The 17,619-nt window shown below is 66.9% G+C and overlaps 1 protein-coding gene across 1 annotated transcript; it reads left to right on the top strand.

Moving 5' to 3' along the window:
• Nucleotides 1-1,197: 1,197 nt before the first annotated feature.
• Nucleotides 1,198-14,741, top strand: FGFRL1 (fibroblast growth factor receptor like 1). The gene is made up of 7 exons (XM_082611138.1): nt 1,198-1,481; nt 2,043-2,140; nt 11,074-11,346; nt 12,503-12,583; nt 12,692-12,976; nt 13,047-13,400; nt 13,495-14,741. The coding sequence occupies exons 2-7, from the start codon at nt 2,059-2,061 to the stop codon at nt 13,935-13,937; spliced, it is 1,518 nt and encodes a 505-aa protein (XP_082467264.1). The 5' UTR covers nt 1,198-1,481; nt 2,043-2,058; the 3' UTR covers nt 13,938-14,741.
• Nucleotides 14,742-17,619: the final 2,878 nt, after the last annotated feature.

Below are 17,619 nucleotides of genomic sequence, written 5' to 3' on the forward strand. Positions count from 1 at the left end.
TCTCCAGTTCTAGTGTTCCCTGGAAGGCTTCCTGGGAGAGGGAGCTCCTGAGAGGAGAGAGGCTGTTCCAGGCAGGGTTCCCGAGGGAATAGCATGGGCAAAGGTCCAGAGGGGATGGAGGGAGGGCTGCAGGGGGTGGGGGTGGGAGCTGGACAGGACCCAGGCATCCAGGGCCTCAAGGGTGATGGGGTTTGTGTTGAGGGCACTGGGGAGCCAGAGACGTGTCAAGGCTGTGTTTTAAATGATGATTCTCCGTTCCAGAGATGTGACAGTGGAGGGGGAGCCAGGGGAGCCTGGCCCACTGATTCAGGCCAGAGAGGATGGGGGTTGCTCAGGAAGACCCTGATGGATGGAAATAGGGGAGGCATGGGAGCCAGTGTGTGCACGTTGCTGAACAGGAAAGGGAAGGGCAGTGGGGCAGTGTGGAGAAAGATCCCCAGGAGAGCTGGATTCTGCAGCGTGTGGTTCCAGTCCTGGGCATGCCAAGTGCTGCCTTGGAAATCTTGGGTAAATTACCTGACTTCTCTGTGCCTGCGTTTCTTCATCTGCACAGGACCTCAGTACCCCACATCACATGCGACTTGGCCCTCCCTGGAGTCTCTTGGGGCCAGAGCGGGGTCTTGGATCTCCCCTCCGCTCCCACGACAATCGGGGGCTCAGACCTCGGGGCCCTGACGGCCCAGCTGGTGCGCGGGGTGTTGGTGGCCTGCAGTTGTTTGCTCAGACAGGGGAGCCAACGGGTGTAGCTGTGAGGTGGGCGCCGCGGGACCTGGAGGTGCGCAAAACTGGGCTGGGCCTGGGCGGGGCTCGGCGGATGGCCGTGAGGGGGCGCGGTGTGTTGGACCTGGCTGGGGAGGGTGGGAACAGCTGGGGGCGGGGCTAGGGGCGGGCCGTGCGGGGGCGTGGCTGGGCTAGGGCCGGCCGGGGCGGGGGCGGGGCCGCGCCCCGGGGAGCCGACCCGCCCGCGGGCCGCCCGCACCGCGAGGGTTAAGGCGGGGAGCCAGTCGGGCGGGGAGGGCGCGCACGACGATTGGCGGAAAGTTCGGGCGCGGGGCGGGACGAGGGGCGGGGAGATGGGCGGGACAAGGGGGCGGGACGCGGCGGCCTCGGCGTGCCGATTGGCAGGAAGTTGTGTCGGGGCGGGGCGCGCGGCGGGCTCGGCGCTCGCTCCGGGAGAGTTGACAAAGCCCCGCAGGGAAGGACGCCTCGCGGCGCGGCGCCCCGGGCCCCTCGCCCCGCCGCCCCGGGACCCCGGCCCCGGCCCCCGGACCGACCCCGACGCCCGTCCCGCCCCCAGGCCCCAGCCCCCGGCTCCCGCCCCGGCCCCGACCCGAGCCGCCCGCGCCCAGGTAGCGCCGCCCCGTCCCGAGGCCGGGCCCCGGGGCGCGGGGCGGCGGGGTGCGGCGCCCGGGGCGGCGATGACCGCGCAGCGCGCCCCGCGGGCCCGGCCCTGAGCCCCGGCGCCCGCGAGCTCCGCCGAGGTGAGCCCCTCCGCGCGCCCGCGATCCCCGGGGCAGACTGGGCGGGCCGACTCGGGAGGGCCGGGGGCCGGGGCCGGGGGCGGGGGCCCGGGCTGCGAGCGTCCGGGTTCCCGCTCTGCGGTGGGGAGCCGCCGGCACCGGCACGCGCCGCCGCCGCTCTCGCCTGGCCCGAGGTCCTGCCAGTGCCCCGCCCCCGCCCCGTACCCCACGTGGGCCCCCCCAACGCAAATTTGTCCGCTAATGGCGCAGGCGATTATCTGCGGGGCCGCCGGTGTTGTGTGTCCCGCGGGCAGGGCCCGAGTTACAAGAGCCAGGAATCCAGACGGTGTTTGGAGGGGGGGCGGGGGAGGTCGGTAATTAGTGTAAACCCTTTGTCTGCCTTTGATAACCACGGTTCCCCCGCCGCTGCTTCCTCCGCCCGGAGCGCGGCAGGGAAGGCGGGGCGGCCCGCACCCCGGTCCCCGCGACCCAGGGCTGGGGTGCGGGCGGCTCCGGGGCCCAAGGCGGGGGGCGGGGCGACCCCCACCCCCACGCAGTGACCGGCGTCTGAATACACCCCAGGTCCGCACTGGCCGAGATGACGCCGAGCCCCGCGTTGGTGCTGCTGCTGCCGCTGCTGCTGCTGCTGGGGGCCCTCCCGCCGGCCACCGCCGCCCGAGGTGAGTGCTGGCGCCCAGCCCGGCGCCCCGGCCTCCGCCAGCGCCGCCCCTTTCCCTCCGGCCCTGAACCCTGCCACAGTGCCCGCCTGGCGCGCGTGCCTGCGCCCCGCCCCTGCTGGCCCCGCTCTGCCCGCCCTTCACCGGCGGGGCGCCCCAGTGCACCCATGGGACACTCCAGCTCACCCGCGGGCCCCCCTCACCCACGTGGCTCCCCAGCTACCTGTGGGGCACCCCTCACCTATGGGGCATCCCCATCTCACCCATGAGGTCCCTCCAGCTCTCCCAAAGGGTTACCCCTCACCCTCAGGGCACCCCCAGCTCATCCGTGGGGCCCCGCGCTTGCTGGCAGGGTGGGCTCTGGCCTCAGGACACACGCACACATCCACACACACATCCCTGCAGTTGCGGGCAGCTGCTCACGGTGGATTCATGAGTGATGGGCTGTTTGGCCACATTGGACCGAATTAGGCCCCTGGGAACCTGCAGAGATCCCCCTGGTGGCCAGGATTGGGTGTGGGGACAGTGGGGACATTCTTGGCCTCTGGGACTAATGACCCAGCCCTGTGCCCTAGGCCTGCCTGTCTCTAGGGAGGTACAGGGTGGGGGCTGGGAGGCTGAGTGCCCAGTGCATGGGGTCACTGCATGGTGGAGGGTAGAGGCCTGTCTTAAGGCAGACCCTGAGACCACCTACTTCCGGCTACACACTACGTCTCTTGGCGTGCACCACACCAGGGCCTGGACGTGGGCTCACGCACCTGCTGTGCAAGCGGGCAGGCCCAGATGCCTCCGGAGGGACCCCTGCCCCTGCAACCAGCCCCAGCAAGGGGTGTCCTTGGCTGATGGGTGATGCGTGCCCGCAGACTCCCACTGCCATGCTCAGTGCTGGCCTCCCTCAGCTAGGCGGGACCTGCAGCCAGGCCAGCCCTTTGGGTGTGTTGACCACTCAGGATCGTCCTTGCCCTGTCTACCAGTCCTCTGAGGCTTCGCACCCCTCCCCCGCGCCGCTGCCGCCCAGCGGGCGCACTGAGACCAACCCGGCCTTATATGGCCACGTTCGGGTGTGGGGTGGCGGGCGGCGGCCCAGGTGGGCCTCATGCCACGGTACCCACCCCCACCCCCGGCCCCGCCTGCCCCGCCAGGGACTGGCTGGCTCGCTTGAGGGTGGGGGCTGCCCAGGCGTGGCCGGGACGGGCAGTGTCCAGGGTACTGCGGACACTCAGGTCATGCCCAGCAAGGCCCCCCCTCTGCCAGTGGCCAGCGGCCTGGACTCTGATTGCTCTTTTATCTGCTTGGGCTCCCCCATCCACGCACCTGCCGGTCCTCTGGCCACTCGGCCAGGGAGGCTCTGGAGGCCACTGGCCTGGCCTGGTTGTTGGCTGGAGCCGGAGGTGGAGTGGCGGGTAGCAGCGGGCCGTGGATGGCAGTGGGCGGTAGGGCCTGCCTCGGCGCCGAGGGGTCCCAGAGGGACCACAGCCTGCTCTGTGCCCCTTGGCTGAGGCCTTGGGCTGCATGGTGAGGGCCCTGGCGGCAGTAGGGAGGTGGGAGCCCCTTTCCAAGGGCAAGGGCCTCTGTGGTTTTGGGGGTGCGGGGGGCAGTGCTCTTCCTGAATTGTGCTGGCTTCTCCACCAGGCCTGGACTGGAGGGCAGAGTTGTTTCAGGCCCTTCCCACTTGGCGAGTGAACAGGCTGAGCGTGGACCTTCTTTAGGCTGACAAACCAGCGCAGAGAGAGTTTGGGTGGTTTTTTGAAAGCCGTTTTCCCCATGGTGTCACAATTTCTGGAATCGGTACATTTCTAGACTCCAATCATATTTTTAAAGTTCCCCTTTTCCCAAAGTTTCACAATCTTGGTGGGTTTGTCTTCAAACTGTTTTTGTTTTTTTTTTTCAAATTTGAAAAAAGAATTTGGCTTTCTCCATTTCCATTTTATTTCTCACAGTGGGAGCTCTGAGAGGTTCCGAATGAAATACCTTTCACAAATTACTTTGGAAGAAGTCATTTCAGGGTTTTCTGAGAAGTGCCACGTGTGAACTTCTCTGAGGATGGTGGTGCAGTGGACGGTCTCTGAGCAGCCAGCCCTGGAGGTCCCTCCCTGTCCCCTGGACCTGGCCGGTGTGCCCGGGTGCCCTACCTCCTGCGGGATGGCAAGGACTTGGGGCTGCCCTGCCTTGGGGCTGTGGTGGGAAGGGTCTGCTGGGGTGTGTGAGTCGTTGGGGAAGCATGTGGCCGTCAGGGCGGCTGTGGCGTGTGCATGTGCATTGTCTGACCTCGGCCTCTGGCCAGGCTGCAGGGGGCCTCCTCCTCTCCTCTAGGTCCCTGCAGGCCTTGCTGGCCAGTGTGCGGCCAGGGCTGAGGTGGACTTGTGGGAGCCCGGCCCAGGCTCTGCGAGCTGGGGACGTGGGCCAGCGGCCCCATTTACGTCTTGTCTTGGGCCCCACTCCTGGAAGGGAAAATAAATCACTGTCTCCTCTGGGGGGGAGGAGGGAGCTGAACAAAGTGGCCTTTGGCTGGGCCAGGCTGAGCCTGGGCTGCCCGCAGGCTCTGTCTCCATGGCGGGGGGATCAGTGGGCCTCCGGCTCCCGCCCGGCTCCGCAGCCCTAACGGGGGACATGTTGGTTTTCCCCAGCAGCAGCCTCAGCCTCCGATCACCTGGGCGGCTCAGGCTCACTGACGTGCTGGGGGAGGTGGGCTGTGGCCGCCTACCCGCTATGTGGCCATCCACGTTGGCCTCATTTGCCCCATGCTATGCCTTGCCTGGTGACTGCAGCCCTGGTGCGTCCAGGTGACGGCCTCCGTCAGCAGGGCAGCATGTGGAAGGAAGGCGTGCCCGTGCCCATGCCACCGTTCCCAGACCCCAGGGACGCTGCAGCCAGTGTGGCCCCACCTACCTTGCCCGCCATCCGCTCTTCCTAGTGGTGGCCACCAGGTGCTCCTGGTCAAGCCCAGGCTCGCTTCTCTCCGGGCCCCTGGAGAGCAGGGGCCACGGTCCTGGGCTACCTCAGGTGGGGTCGCAGCCCGGGGTCCACTGGAGGGAGGTGGAATGCAGAGGCGTGGGCGTCACCCCAGGGCCTGGAAGGAGAGGTGGGTGCTGGTCAGGGTAGGCAAGGACAGGCCTCCAGCTGGGGGGATGTTGTGGGCAGAGGTGGGCAGCTCACCGGGGCCAGAATGGACATCCAGTGGACATGGGCGACTTGGTGTAGTGAGGTAGGGGCCTTGAGTGGGGAAGGGCTGGGCGGAGAGGCTGGTCAGCTGAGGGGGTGTCCTGGGGGCTTTTCCACCAGGACGTTGTGGCCAGCCTTCCTGGCTCCGGCCAGGAGTCCTGGGGCCTCCATCCACCCCCTGTGCCCCCACTGAGTGGCTGGGGGTGGGGCCTGGAGGCAGGCAGGGGGTGGGGTAGGTGCCTACCCCCCATGAGCACAGACTGGCCCCCTTGAGGAGAACTGGCCCAGGGTGGGGTTTCTAGGAGCTGTCCCTGAAGCACTGCAGGAGTTGCTCCAGCCTAAGGGCTGCTGAAATCCAGGGTTTCCCATCTTGGCAGGAAACACAATTGCTTTTCTTCCTGCCGGGGAGTTTATTTCATGAGAGATTTACACAAGCTGTGCGCTGTTGAGTGGCTGAGGAGTGAATAACTGGGCCTGGGGCAGCAGGCGGGGAGGAGGGACCCCCTCTGGCTCCCATGATCCTGAGCCCCGGAGGAGCCGGGGCCTGCGGAGCACACTCTCCTGATCCAGGGCCACTGCCAGTGGCTTCAGGGCTGCCCTCTGCACTCGTGCAGCAGCCTGTCCGGGTTCTGGCGGGGACTGGGGCTGACTCTGGAGCTCAGCCTGACACAGCGTGTGCGCCTTGAGGGCCAGGTAGCCTGCCCCGTGGCCTCCAGGGGCCTGGGGGCGCCTAGTCTGGGCTGGCCTGCTCAGGCCCCATGGCCTCAGCCCTCGCCTCAAGAAGCCCGCCGTGGGCATGGGCTGTCATGGAGCAGGTATGGGTGGGAGGGAGGGGCTCTGGCCTGGGGTCGCGCAGGCCGGGCTGCTGGGTGCGTTGGTTCTTCTGCTGCCATAGCCATCGCCCTCACCCTCGAGGTTCTGCTTAAACGCCCAGGGGCTCCAGGCTCAGGAAAATGTCCTCATCTCCCCTCCGAGGTGACTCCGGTACCTGGATCGGGGCCCCCTGGGGTGGTCTGGGCCCCGCGGCGCGTTACCCTGTGCTCTGGGTCCAGTGCCGGCAGGTGTGGGAGGTCCCACTGGACAAGGGCCTTCTCGGTCCTTTGGCAGCTGGGAGAGGGTCTGGGTCAAGTGACGCTGGTGAGGTGGGGGTGGATGGCGGGGTGGGCAGGGTTGGGGTGAGACAGTGTTGAGTCTGGTGGGCCTAGTGAGATCTGGACACCCGATGGGGCTGCCCGGTGTTCAGCTGAGTCCCTTGGGGAGGGCCCGGGCAGTGGGTCTGGTTGCTTTCTGGTCACTGTCCCGTTGGCAGCTCACATGGGTCCCCCCCAGGGAAGTGGCACTGTCAGGGTGATGCTCTGGGCCTCCCGTGTCGGTCCTGGGGGTGGTGAGGGTTAGGCGGAGGAGCCCTGAAGCTGGGGGGCCACTGGAGGTCCATCTGGGGGCCTCCCGAGAAGAGAACAGACCTGGAGGCCTCCGGTCTGCCCGCCCCCTGGTGCGCGGCTGGGCAGCCGGTGGAGGGGACGCTCCCGCCGGCTTGCTCGGTGGGTCAGGCCGTCCCTTTGCCACGCCCAGAATGGCCTGGTTTCTGGGGCAACCACCTGTCCTGCGGGTCCTACCAGTTCCACCACAGATCCCGTGGGTCCAGCCCCCGGGGGCCGCCCTGGGCCGGCTGGTGACCGGGAGCCTGTGTGCGAGTGCGGGTGTGCACGTGTGCTGAGCCTGCCCCCCTCGTGGCAGCCCTGGGGTGGTCCTCACCTGTGCCCCCGCCCTGGGGTGTTCCTGTCCTTCCCCCCCAGGCCTCGCCTTCTTGGGGAGGGTGCTGGCCCTACGGCCTTCCCAGCTCACCCAGCTGTGCCCGGTCCTCACTGTGAGGGACACCTTGGGCGCCCGCAACCCCCAGAGAGTGCCTACTTGCCCTGCCTGGTGCCAGGTGCCCAGGCAGGCCGGGTGGACCTTCCCCCTTCCGGCCCCCCAGCCAGGGCCCAGCGCCCCTCCCCACGCTGCTCACTTAGCTTGGCCTGCACAGCAGGACGGTGGCTCCTGGCTGGCCGCCCTCACCCCACGGCCAGGCCCATGCTGGTTAGCCCGATGCTCCCCCCACCTCCCCCGCCCCCTGCCAGAGAATTCCTTCCAGGCTGGAAACTTCTGGGCCTTCGCAGGGCTTGTGCGGGACAGAGCTGCCCTGATGAGCCGGCTGGTGCTTCATGCACCCTCATCCTCACCTGTGTTTGCGGCTTCACGGGGTGACGGCTGAGACCACCGGTGCCTCTGTGGCCCCTGCTGGTCTCTGACACATGGGCCGTGGAAGAGGGGCGACGTCTGGCCCAGCCCCTCTTGAAGGGAGCTTGGGGTCGGCAAGCCAGGGCCCACAGAACACCCTGGGTGGTGGGGAGGGGTGGAGCCGATACTTGGGATCCCTCTCACCCCTGCCACGGCCAAGCCCCTGACAGACGGTGAACAGAGCGGGAGTGCGGGTCCAGATGGAGTGGCCAGGGCAGGCCACCGTGCCCCTGGTGCGGGGAGGGGGAAGGGGGTGTCGGGAAGGTGCGCCAGGCTGGGCGGAGGCCGCAGGGCAGTGAGGTGTGGGGTGCTGAGCTTCGGGGCGGCCCCGAGGGCCTGTGAAGACGGCTTGGGGGTACGGGGTGGTGGGCATGGGGTGGGCCACAGCTGGGGGTCCCTTCTCTGTCCCTGCCAGCATCTTTGCCTCCCTGGGCCCCGGGGCAGGAGGGGTATCAGCTGGGGTTGCAGCTGGGTCTTGTTATACTAAACTGGGGAAAGCGGTGCTCCTGGCCAGGCAAGGGGAGGGGCTGTGGGCCTGGGCGTCTGGAGTGCTCAGAGGTGGGGTGTGTGTGGCAGGGAGTCTGCATCCACTGTTGGGGTGTGCATCTGGGGGTCGGTGTGACAGGGTCTGTGTGTGACAGCAGCTCTGGATGGCGGCTGGGAATCCAAGCTGGGTTTGTGGGGCCCTCGGAGCGGCTGCCCCCCATCCCCGCTACTACCCCCATTCCTGACCATGTTTTCACAGCTAAGGGTGGAGGAGGATGGAGGAGAGGAAGGGGCGACACCGTCCCTGCCCGTTACCTTGACATTCAGCCCCCCTCTTGGGGCGAGACCCTGCCCCAACCTGCCTTTGCCCCGCGTCTGCCCTGCCTGCGCCATGTGCATCCTGCCTGTGCCCGCAGCTTCCTAGGGCTGTGACTGCAGGTGGGTGCAGGGTTGGGGCTTCCTGGAGGAGGTGCTCACGGGGAAGGCGCTAAGGCTCTGTCGGCTGCCCCCACCCACACGCCCTCCTGGTCTCCAGCTCAGGCCTCAGTTTCCCCGTGGCTGAGGAGTGGGAGGCCTTGTCCAGGTGGAACAACAGGGCTTGTGTTTCCCAGGCTAAATATAGAGCTGCAGCAGCCGTGCTGGCGGCCAAAATTCCCAGGAATCTGGGGGGCCAGGCCTCCCGCTGGTGAGCCTGCTGGGGGGTCTCTTGCAGAGGCTGGGGTGGGGGGCAGGAACCCGTCCTCGTCCTCGTGTCTGGGTCCCCCGGAGCACAGGTGGGGGTGGGGAGGGGTGAGGCTGGCCACAGAGGGGAGGGGGACTGTTTGCTTTAGGATAAGGCTGGCTCCAGCCGGGGCCTCTGGACGGGCGCTGCCGTGTCCCCCTCATTGCTCACAGGCCGGCCCGTGGGGCCACACTTCCGGCACATCTGGCGGTCACTTGGCTCTGTCCCTTCACTCCACAGGACCGAGGGTGGCGTCCCTGCCACCCAGTAGGTGCCCCCCAACAAGGCTTCCTCTGGAGGGTGGGGAGAGGGAGGGGCCGCACTGTCAGGCTGGCGCTTTCTCTGCCACTGAGGCGGGCTCCTTCCGGGGTCGGGGGTGTTTGAACCAGCCGCCAGTGGTGCCCCCACAATGCCGCTGGGACAGGCAGAGTCCCAGCAGGGAGGGATGCTGTTCCTCGTGCGGGCACCGTCCTCCCCACATGCTTTCCGGACCATTGCGTGTGTCTGTGTGGACATGTTTGGGTCCTTGTGCCTGTGCTTGTGTGGGTGTGTGATCCTTGCACCCAGGTGTCAGCCCGGGAAGGGCTGGGGGGTGCCCTTTTGTCCTGCAGCCTGGGAGGCCCCTGTGAATGGTGGAATTTCAGGCAGTGACAGGTGGTGGACAGGGTCTGCCTGGGAATGAGGCCTGGATCCTGGGCGGCCTGGGGGGCCTCAGAAGGTCCACTTGTCTGGGGGCCCTGAAGCCTCTCCCACTGCGATCTGGGTAGGTGCCTGGGGGGCCCTGGAGACGAGTGATTAGGGAGAGGCGGGTATCGGGAAGCCAGAGGGCTGGCTGGCTGGCTGGCACCTCTGGCATGGCCCACTGTCCAGAGGCTGTCTGGAGGGGGTGGGGCCACCCGAATGGGGCAGGATGTGGAGAGGGGAGGCTGTAGAGGGAAGGTGCCTAGTGTCTCTGTGTCCCTCACACCCCAGTCCCCTGGAATCAGAGACTCGGGAACCCCTCCCCACCTGGGGCCCCAGAGAAGCTGAGCCCTGGGCTGTCAGCTCCCTCCATCCAAATGGGGACAGCCCCCTACCCTCCCTCCGCACCCCAGGCAGAGGCGATGGGGGCCCATGCTCTGTGAGAGTCCCTGGGAGCTACAGTCTCTGGGGGACCCACAGGAGCACTTTGGTTGCAAGGCGGCAGCAGAATCAGCTGGCAATTGCATGTTGAAGAAACACCAGCTGGTTATTAAAAACACATGCCGCTCTCAGGCCCTGGAGCGACAGTGTCTCAGAGCAGCCGCGCCTCCGGCACCTCCGTGTGGCCAGGGCTCGGGACGTGGCCTTCACGGCCTGGAGTGGCTGCCGTGTGGGGTGGTTGCCCCTTCCAGTGGCTGGTGGGTGGAGTCCTGGGAGCCAGGCCCAGCCAAGCCCCTGGGAAGGGCAGATGGGTGCCCGTGGCTGCCTCTCCTGGTCTGGAGGGACCGTGGGTGGGTGACCACGTAAGACCCCTCCACCCCTCGTGGTCTTCCTGTGGTGTAGGGGCTGCAGACCAGCCCCAGCTCAGGGTGTCAGGCATGGGAGCACGGGGAGGGGACTGAGGGTCCACCAGGAGATAGCTCCATAGCCTTCTGATGTCCGCAGCGTCCTTCCCAGCTGGCCTGTCTCTCGCTGCCCTCTAGGCCTGGTCATCCCCATTGTCCCTGGACTTGACTCCAGAGAAAATGAGGCTGGGTGGACCCAGGCCGGTGAGGACGGGGATGGGTTTCTTCCCGCTGGTGAAGGGCACCATGGCCTCAGCCCGGGACTCAGGCTTCTCCCATGGTAGATAGTGGTCACCCAGGGCTGGGATACCCAGCTGCTTGCCCTCTGACTCCAGGGCCTTGGTGACCTGGTGTGGCCTGGCTGGCAGCAGGGAGGCTCTTGTCCAGGCAGGCAGACCTGGTTTGATGCAGCCCATGCACACACAGGCACAGACACAGGTCACCAGACGCAGGGACGCTCGCACGTGCACACACAAACAAACAGGGTGCCTGCAGGGAGGTGGTGGGGGCCGCCCTCGCTCGCCTGTGGATGTGCGTCCTGGGCGAGCCACATTCCGGCTCCCATGCGGGAGCGCAGTGGGCCCTGGGTGAACGCCGCCTCCTGTGGTCTGGGAGCTGGGTAGGCGTATCTGGGTGGAGTCCTGGGAAGGGGGCCCGGCAGGGACAGCCCTCCCCCGGCGCTCAGTGCCCATGCCTGCCTTGGCCCTGACCAACCACCTGCCGGTCCCCTCCTCCCTGATCGAGCCCTCTGACCCCCACAGGCCCCCCGAGGATGGCGGACAAGGTAGTCCCGCGGCAGGTGGCCCGGCTCGGCCGCACTGTGCGGCTGCAGTGCCCCGTGGAGGGGGACCCGCCGCCACTGACCATGTGGACCAAGGACGGCCGGACAATCCACGGCGGCTGGAGCCGCTTCCGCGTGCTGCCCCAGGGGCTGAAGGTGAAGGAGGTGGAACGGGAGGACGCTGGCGCCTACGTGTGCAAGGCCACGAACGGTTTCGGCAGCCTCAGCGTCAACTACACCCTCATCGTGATGGGTCAGTGCTGGCCGTGCCAGGGCGGGGCCTTGCTGTGTGTGCCTAGTCAGCTCGGGCGGGGAGGCAGACCCTCCCTGTGTGCCCACCCCTCACCCTGCATGAGCTCGGCCCACTGCCCCCAGGACCAGAGCCGTCCTGCTCCCCGCCTCTGAGCCCAGGACACCACGCCCAGGCTGGGCCCCGCCCCCTCAGGCCTCACCTTGGGGTCCCCCTTCCTCCCGACCCCTTCTCCCCCAAAGTTCTGCTGACCTGGGGGCCAGGGCTGGCTGGGGGGGCGGCAGGAGTGGGTATGGGGGCCCCAGGTGGTGGTCCCATTGAAGGGCAGCCTGGTGGGGCAGGCGGGCCGGCAGCATTGGCGTCGGCCATGACTTTGAGGCTCGGGTTTCGGAGTTCAGAGGGGCCGCTGGGAAGGAAAGGCCTTCTGTTCTCCTCTGCCTCTGGGGCCCGGGCTTGGGGACTGGGCGGCGCCCCCAGCAACACGCCCTCCACTCGCTGGTACCAGGCGCTGGTGCCTGGCCCTCCCCCATGGGCTCCCGGGTGGGTCCCTCGGGGCAGGCTCCCTGGCAGCACAAAGGAGGAGCCTGACCCACACACCCCTCCACTGGGTTCCGGGGTGGGGTCTGAGCGCCTGGCCTTGGTCCTGGGCCGTGGAGGCGGCGGCTGTCCCTGGGAGTGGGGGCATTCCTCAGCACGCCGCCCCCCCTCAGGCCCCACAGGCCTTCTCTGGGCTGTGGAATGGGAATACTGTGGGTGTCCCCCCCAGCGTCCTTTCAAAGGGGAGGATGACCAGGCGGTATGCAAGCCATGTCAGCTCACCAAGCCCTCGGCCCCTTGATGTGGGTTAGGGTTACTGCAGCTGCCGGCTGGGCCTGGTCCCCACCTCCCCCCAGCCCTGCAGACCCCCCGGAGCCAGGGTGGGGGAGCCAGATCTCCGTCCCACCCACGCCTGTCGGGGTCACCTGCACCCAGGGAGTGCGCCGGGTGGGCGGCTCCTGCCCAGCTGTCTCTGGGATTCTGAGACGTGGGTGTGCACCCGTGGCCTCCTGCTGGCGTTTCTAGAGCTTTCCCAGCTGGGCCTGAGGCTGGGGCCCGGGAGCCAGTTCTGGGGTCTTACAGGGGCTGCCGAAGCCCCTCTCATGCGCCCTCCCCTCTGCAGACGACACCAGTCCAGGAAGGGAGAGCCCGGGGCACGACGGCTCTTCCGGGGGCCAGGAAGACCCAGCCAGCAAGCAATGGGGTGAGCACAGGGACAGACATCACCATCTTGGTCGGGGGGTGGGGCTGTGCCTCCACCCCAGTGCCCGCTGACTTCTATGCCCCGCCCGCTCCCCTCCACCCTGCGCAGCTCGGCCCCGCTTCACGCAGCCCTCCAAGATGAGGCGCCGGGTGATTGCGCGGCCCGTGGGCAGCTCCGTGCGGCTCAAGTGCGTGGCCAGTGGGCACCCACGGCCCGACATCATGTGGATGAAGGATGACCAGGCCTTGACGCGCCCGGAGGCTGGTGAGCACAGGAAGAAGAAGTGGACCCTGAGCCTGAAGAACCTGCGCCCCGAGGACAGCGGCAAGTACACGTGCCGCGTGTCGAACCGCGCGGGCGCCATCAACGCCACCTACAAGGTGGACGTGATCCGTGAGTGCCGGGGCCGGGGGTGGGGGCGGGCTGGCGCCCGGGGCTGTGCCCAACGCATGTCCCTGCTCAGAGCGGACGCGCTCCAAGCCTGTCCTCACGGGCACGCACCCCGTGAACACGACGGTGGACTTCGGAGGCACGACATCCTTCCAGTGCAAAGTGCGCAGCGACGTGAAGCCGGTGATCCAGTGGCTGAAGCGCGTGGAGTATGGCGCCGAGGGCCGCTACAACTCCACCATCGACGTGGGCGGCCAGAAGTTCGTGGTGCTGCCCACGGGTGACGTGTGGTCGCGGCCCGACGGCTCCTACCTCAACAAGCTGCTCATCACACGCGCGCGCCAGGACGACGCGGGCATGTACATCTGCCTGGGTGCCAACACCATGGGCTACAGCTTTCGCAGCGCCTTCCTGACCGTGCTGCCCGGTGCGTGGGCCCCGCCCCGCCCCGCCCCGCCCCACCCGGGCCACGCCCACACGTGACGCTCCCCTCCCCGCCCCCTCCTCGGTTTCTCCTGCAGACCCCAAGCCGCCAGGGCCGCCCGTGGCCCCCTCGTCCTCGACCACCAGCCTGCCGTGGCCAGTGGTCATCGGCATCCCAGCCGGCGCCGTGTTCATCCTGGGCACCGTGCTCCTGTGGCTCTGCCAGGCCAAGAAGAAGCCATGCGCCCCCACGCCTGCCCCTCCGGTGCCTGCACATCGCCCGCCCGCGACGGCCCGCGACCGCGTCGGGGACAAGGACCTGCCGGCACCCCCCACCCTCGGTGCCGGCCCCGGTGTGGGGCTGTGTGAGGAACTCGGGCCCCCGGTGGCCCCCCAGCACCTGCTGGGCACGGGCTCAGCCGCCGGCCCCAAGCTTTACCCCAAACTCTACACGGACACGCACACGCACACGCACTCACACACGCATTCGCACGTGGAGGGCAAGGTCCACCAGCATCAACACATCCACTTCCAGTGCTAGGGTGCCTCGGGGTGGGCTTGTGGAGGGCCGGCCAGCCGGGCAGGCTTGGGGCAGAGGGCCACAGAGGAAGATGGACTGCGGGTGAGAGGCGCCCCACGTGAGACACACACACACCTGGACGCGCACACATGCATGACATACCTCTGGACACACACACACACAATTACACACACACACACACTCAGACTAAGAAGCCTTTGGGAAGGTCTGTATTGTAACTGCAGTGCGCATGTAGCGATGGGCTAGCTCATGAAGGAATCCCTTGGCCCCGTGATAAGGATTTCATGGGGGCCGTGGTCACCCCCCCACCCCGGCCTGGCAGGAGATCTGAGAGGCACCCTGGCTTTGCAAACCAAAAACTCCGACCCCTTCCCTACGCCTGCCCGCCTGTGTCCCTGCCCAGGCTATTTTTGCCACCACCTGTCCTGGGTGTCCAGGAGTCCACCAGTGCCCTGGGCAGGGGGGTCGGGCGGAGCAGTCCTAGGCCCCGTCCTGAGAGGCCGGAGCTGGCTGGGGGTGCCTCCCGTCCCACTGCCAGAGAGAAGGGGCCCTTGATATTTATATTTAAGAAATTAAGATAATAATATTAATAATGATGAAAGGAGGGCTGGGCCACAGAGACTTGGCCTCTCCTGAGGCCCAGGACCCACCTGGCCTTTTGGCCACGCTGGATGTCCACCTCGGGACCGGGCATCCATCACCCCACTACCCGTGGCGGCCCCAGGCCTCTGTAATTTTATATAGAGTTTGAGCTGAAGCTTCGTATATTTAATTTATTTTGTTAAACAAGAAAATGTGCATCCTTTCCTCTAAGCTGGTGTTTCTTCCTGTGTCTGCATCTGTTCGTGCGCGTGTGCCTGTTTATATCTTCCTGTGTCTGCATCTGTGCGTGCGCATGTGCCTGTTTATAGGACGGATGGGGGAGCTCTCAGGAACCCCATCACCAGGCCTTAGGCTCGGGGGCCGAGGCCTGAGGGTCCCCAGGGCCCGCCATCAGTGCTCTGAGCTGAAGGACTCTTCCCCGCTCACCTGCATGCACCTCCTTGGCCAGCCAGAGTCCTGCACATCTGTCCCAGGGGGGGCCCCCTCTCTGTACTTGTGTGGTCCCCCAGCCCTCAGTGCAGGGCCCGTGTTTCTCCCATCCCATATTCTGGGGTTCCCTGGGTGGCCTTGGTGGTGAGGTGGGCTAGGGCCAGTTGCCTGCAGGGCACCGCCCACCCTGGGTGTGCAACCGTGGCCTCGCTCTCCGGATGAGGAAACTGAGGCTCTGACTCACCCAACCAGCAGGCAGCGGTTGGGTTGCCCCTGGCCCAGAGGTTCTGGAACATCTTAAGAAAAGCACTAAGAGCCGGTGTGATTTTAGCAAAGCCCCCGGCGCAGTATGTCGGAAGGTCAGCAGGGGGGGTGAGGCCAAGCCGCTGGTTCTCAGCGCTTTAGGAAACAAGCCCAGGCTCTGCCTGACCTGCCAGTCAGGGTGCCCACCATCCTGCCCAGGCAGTGCTGGGCCCACCGCTAGGGCCGAGTCTCCCCTCCTCCGTGCCTTGGCAGTGAGCTGCTGTCCACCCCCCGCCTCCTCCCCAGCTCCAGGCTGGGTCCCCTCCCTCTGCTCTTGTCTCCCAGGGCTCAGTCCCCAGTCCCCTTGCCCTTCCTCCGCTGGGACCCCCATGCAGTACAGGGTGGGATCCCCTGTCCTCAACCTCCCCCCATCCTTTGGCCTCCCAGGGTGGACCCCACTCCTGTCTCTTAGGAGGGAGGGGCTCGCTCTGAGGTAAGCCCCACTGGGGTGGTCCTGACTCCGTGGGCAGTGACCAAGCTCTGGCCTGGTGATGGAGACCACCTATAGTGGACACCATGGGAGACCTAGGGCCTGGCTGGCTGTGGGGAGCCGGGCTGCAGTGGCCAGGGGAGTAGTGTGGGCTGCAGGCAGCCCACAGCTGGTGACCGAACAGATGTTCCCCAGACAGGACAGGCTGCAGCCGACGCCTGGTTGGGTTTCAGTCTGACTGGGGAAGGGTGGGGAGAGGGTAGACGCTGGGCAGTGGGGAGACCTCAGGCTGTGGGCCATCTTTGGGTCACAGGGGATGAGCTGCCCCCTGCCCAGCACCCCTGAGGGTACAGTCCCCCAGAACCTCAAAGGAGAGTCTGCCACTCCCAACCCTGTACCCTTCTTGGCCTGAGGGACAGTGCTGTCCACCTGGGCTCATGTGGGGACCACCCTCATCATCTGCCCCAGGGAAGCCTGGGAGGCTAATGACCTGACAGGCCCATCAGGGCCCCAGGTCCTGGTTCTCGGGAGACCAGTGGCTCCGGGCCCATCCCCCAGTGCCCTTTCAGGAGAGAGGGCTGCTGATGGGCTGGTCGTTCTGTGGACATGTTAGGGCGCCTGGCTGGGCGGGGGGTCTGGGCGACCAGACAGACCCATCCTCTTGGGGCTGCCCGGCCACCACGAAGCCCACCAGGACTGACGTCTGCTCACTGGGCCTCCAACTGACCGGCCCCCCTCCCTCTGCCCAACGCCCCCTCTTCCTTCCCTCTCCCTGGCGCCCCGCCCCCCTTGGGGGCTCCCAGACTGTGCGGGGGCGGAGCCAATGGGAGCGCGAGTGGGCGGGGCCGGGCGGCAGGCGGGGCCAGGTGGCAGGCCAGGCTGAGGGGAGAGTCTTTGGGCTCCAAAGCGGGGGAGCCCAGAGTGGCACGAGCAGGGGCACCGCGGCAGGGCTTCGCCTCCTGGGTTCGGAGGCACTGCGCCCTGGCTTCTCCTGCCACAGTTGCCCCTCCACAAACACCAAGGCCAGGCCCTAATGTGCCCTTGGCCACAGCCACCCGTGATGCTACCAGGACCCCCAACAGGAACAGAAAGGCCTCCCGTGCCCAGCTCTGTGGGGTTCCCTGTGGGGTGGGAGTGGGGGCCCCCAGTCTCAAGGGAGAGGAGGGGGATCCAGCTGTGTCTCAGAGTGACTCCCAGGCCAGGCTGGGAGTCAACGTCTTGATCTGATTTCACAGCCACTAATGGCTCGTGCTGTTGGGGCTTCTGAGAGCCATTTGGGCCGAAACTCCTGATGTCCATGGTGGGGGGTGCTGGGTGCTGGGTGATGGGGATGCTGGGTGTGTGGGTGCTGGGTAGTGGGGGTGGTGGGTGGTGGGTAGTGGTGGGTGCTGGGTGCTGGGTGCTGGGGGTGGTGGGTGCGTGGGTGCTGGGTGCTGGGTAGTGGGGGTGCTGGGCGATGGGGGTGCTGGGTGCGTGGGTGCTGGGTGGTGGGTGGCGGGGGTGGTGGGTGCTGGGTGCTGGGTGGGTGGGTGCCAGGAGGGAGAGGCCTCAGGGCCAGGCCACCATCTTCCCTCCGATCTGGGCTGTGATAAGCTGGTCCCCTTGAAGCCTGGTGAACCTGAAAGGGTGGCCCAGGCTCTGACACCCTCGAGTGTGACCGCTCCCTCCCCACCCCCAAGCCCCGCAGCCCAGCCCTCCTGGCTTCAAAGGGGTGGCTGAGAGTCTTCTGCAGCTGTCCCACAGGGGGGGTTGCTGAGGCTGATGTCCAGGGACCAGGCCATGTGACAGAAGCTGAAGATGAGGGGACATGGGGCCACCACACCCCCGTGGACCTGGGGTTGGGAGGGCCGGACAGGGGATCAGAGCCTTGTCTGGGGGCCAGGCCAGGGGACCTGGGACAGGAATGCAGGATGTAGG

This window comes from Mesoplodon mirus (genome assembly GCF_964341445.2).
Source record: "Mesoplodon mirus genome assembly, chromosome: 2".
In the NCBI taxonomy this organism is placed as follows: domain Eukaryota; kingdom Metazoa; phylum Chordata; class Mammalia; order Artiodactyla; family Ziphiidae; genus Mesoplodon; species Mesoplodon mirus.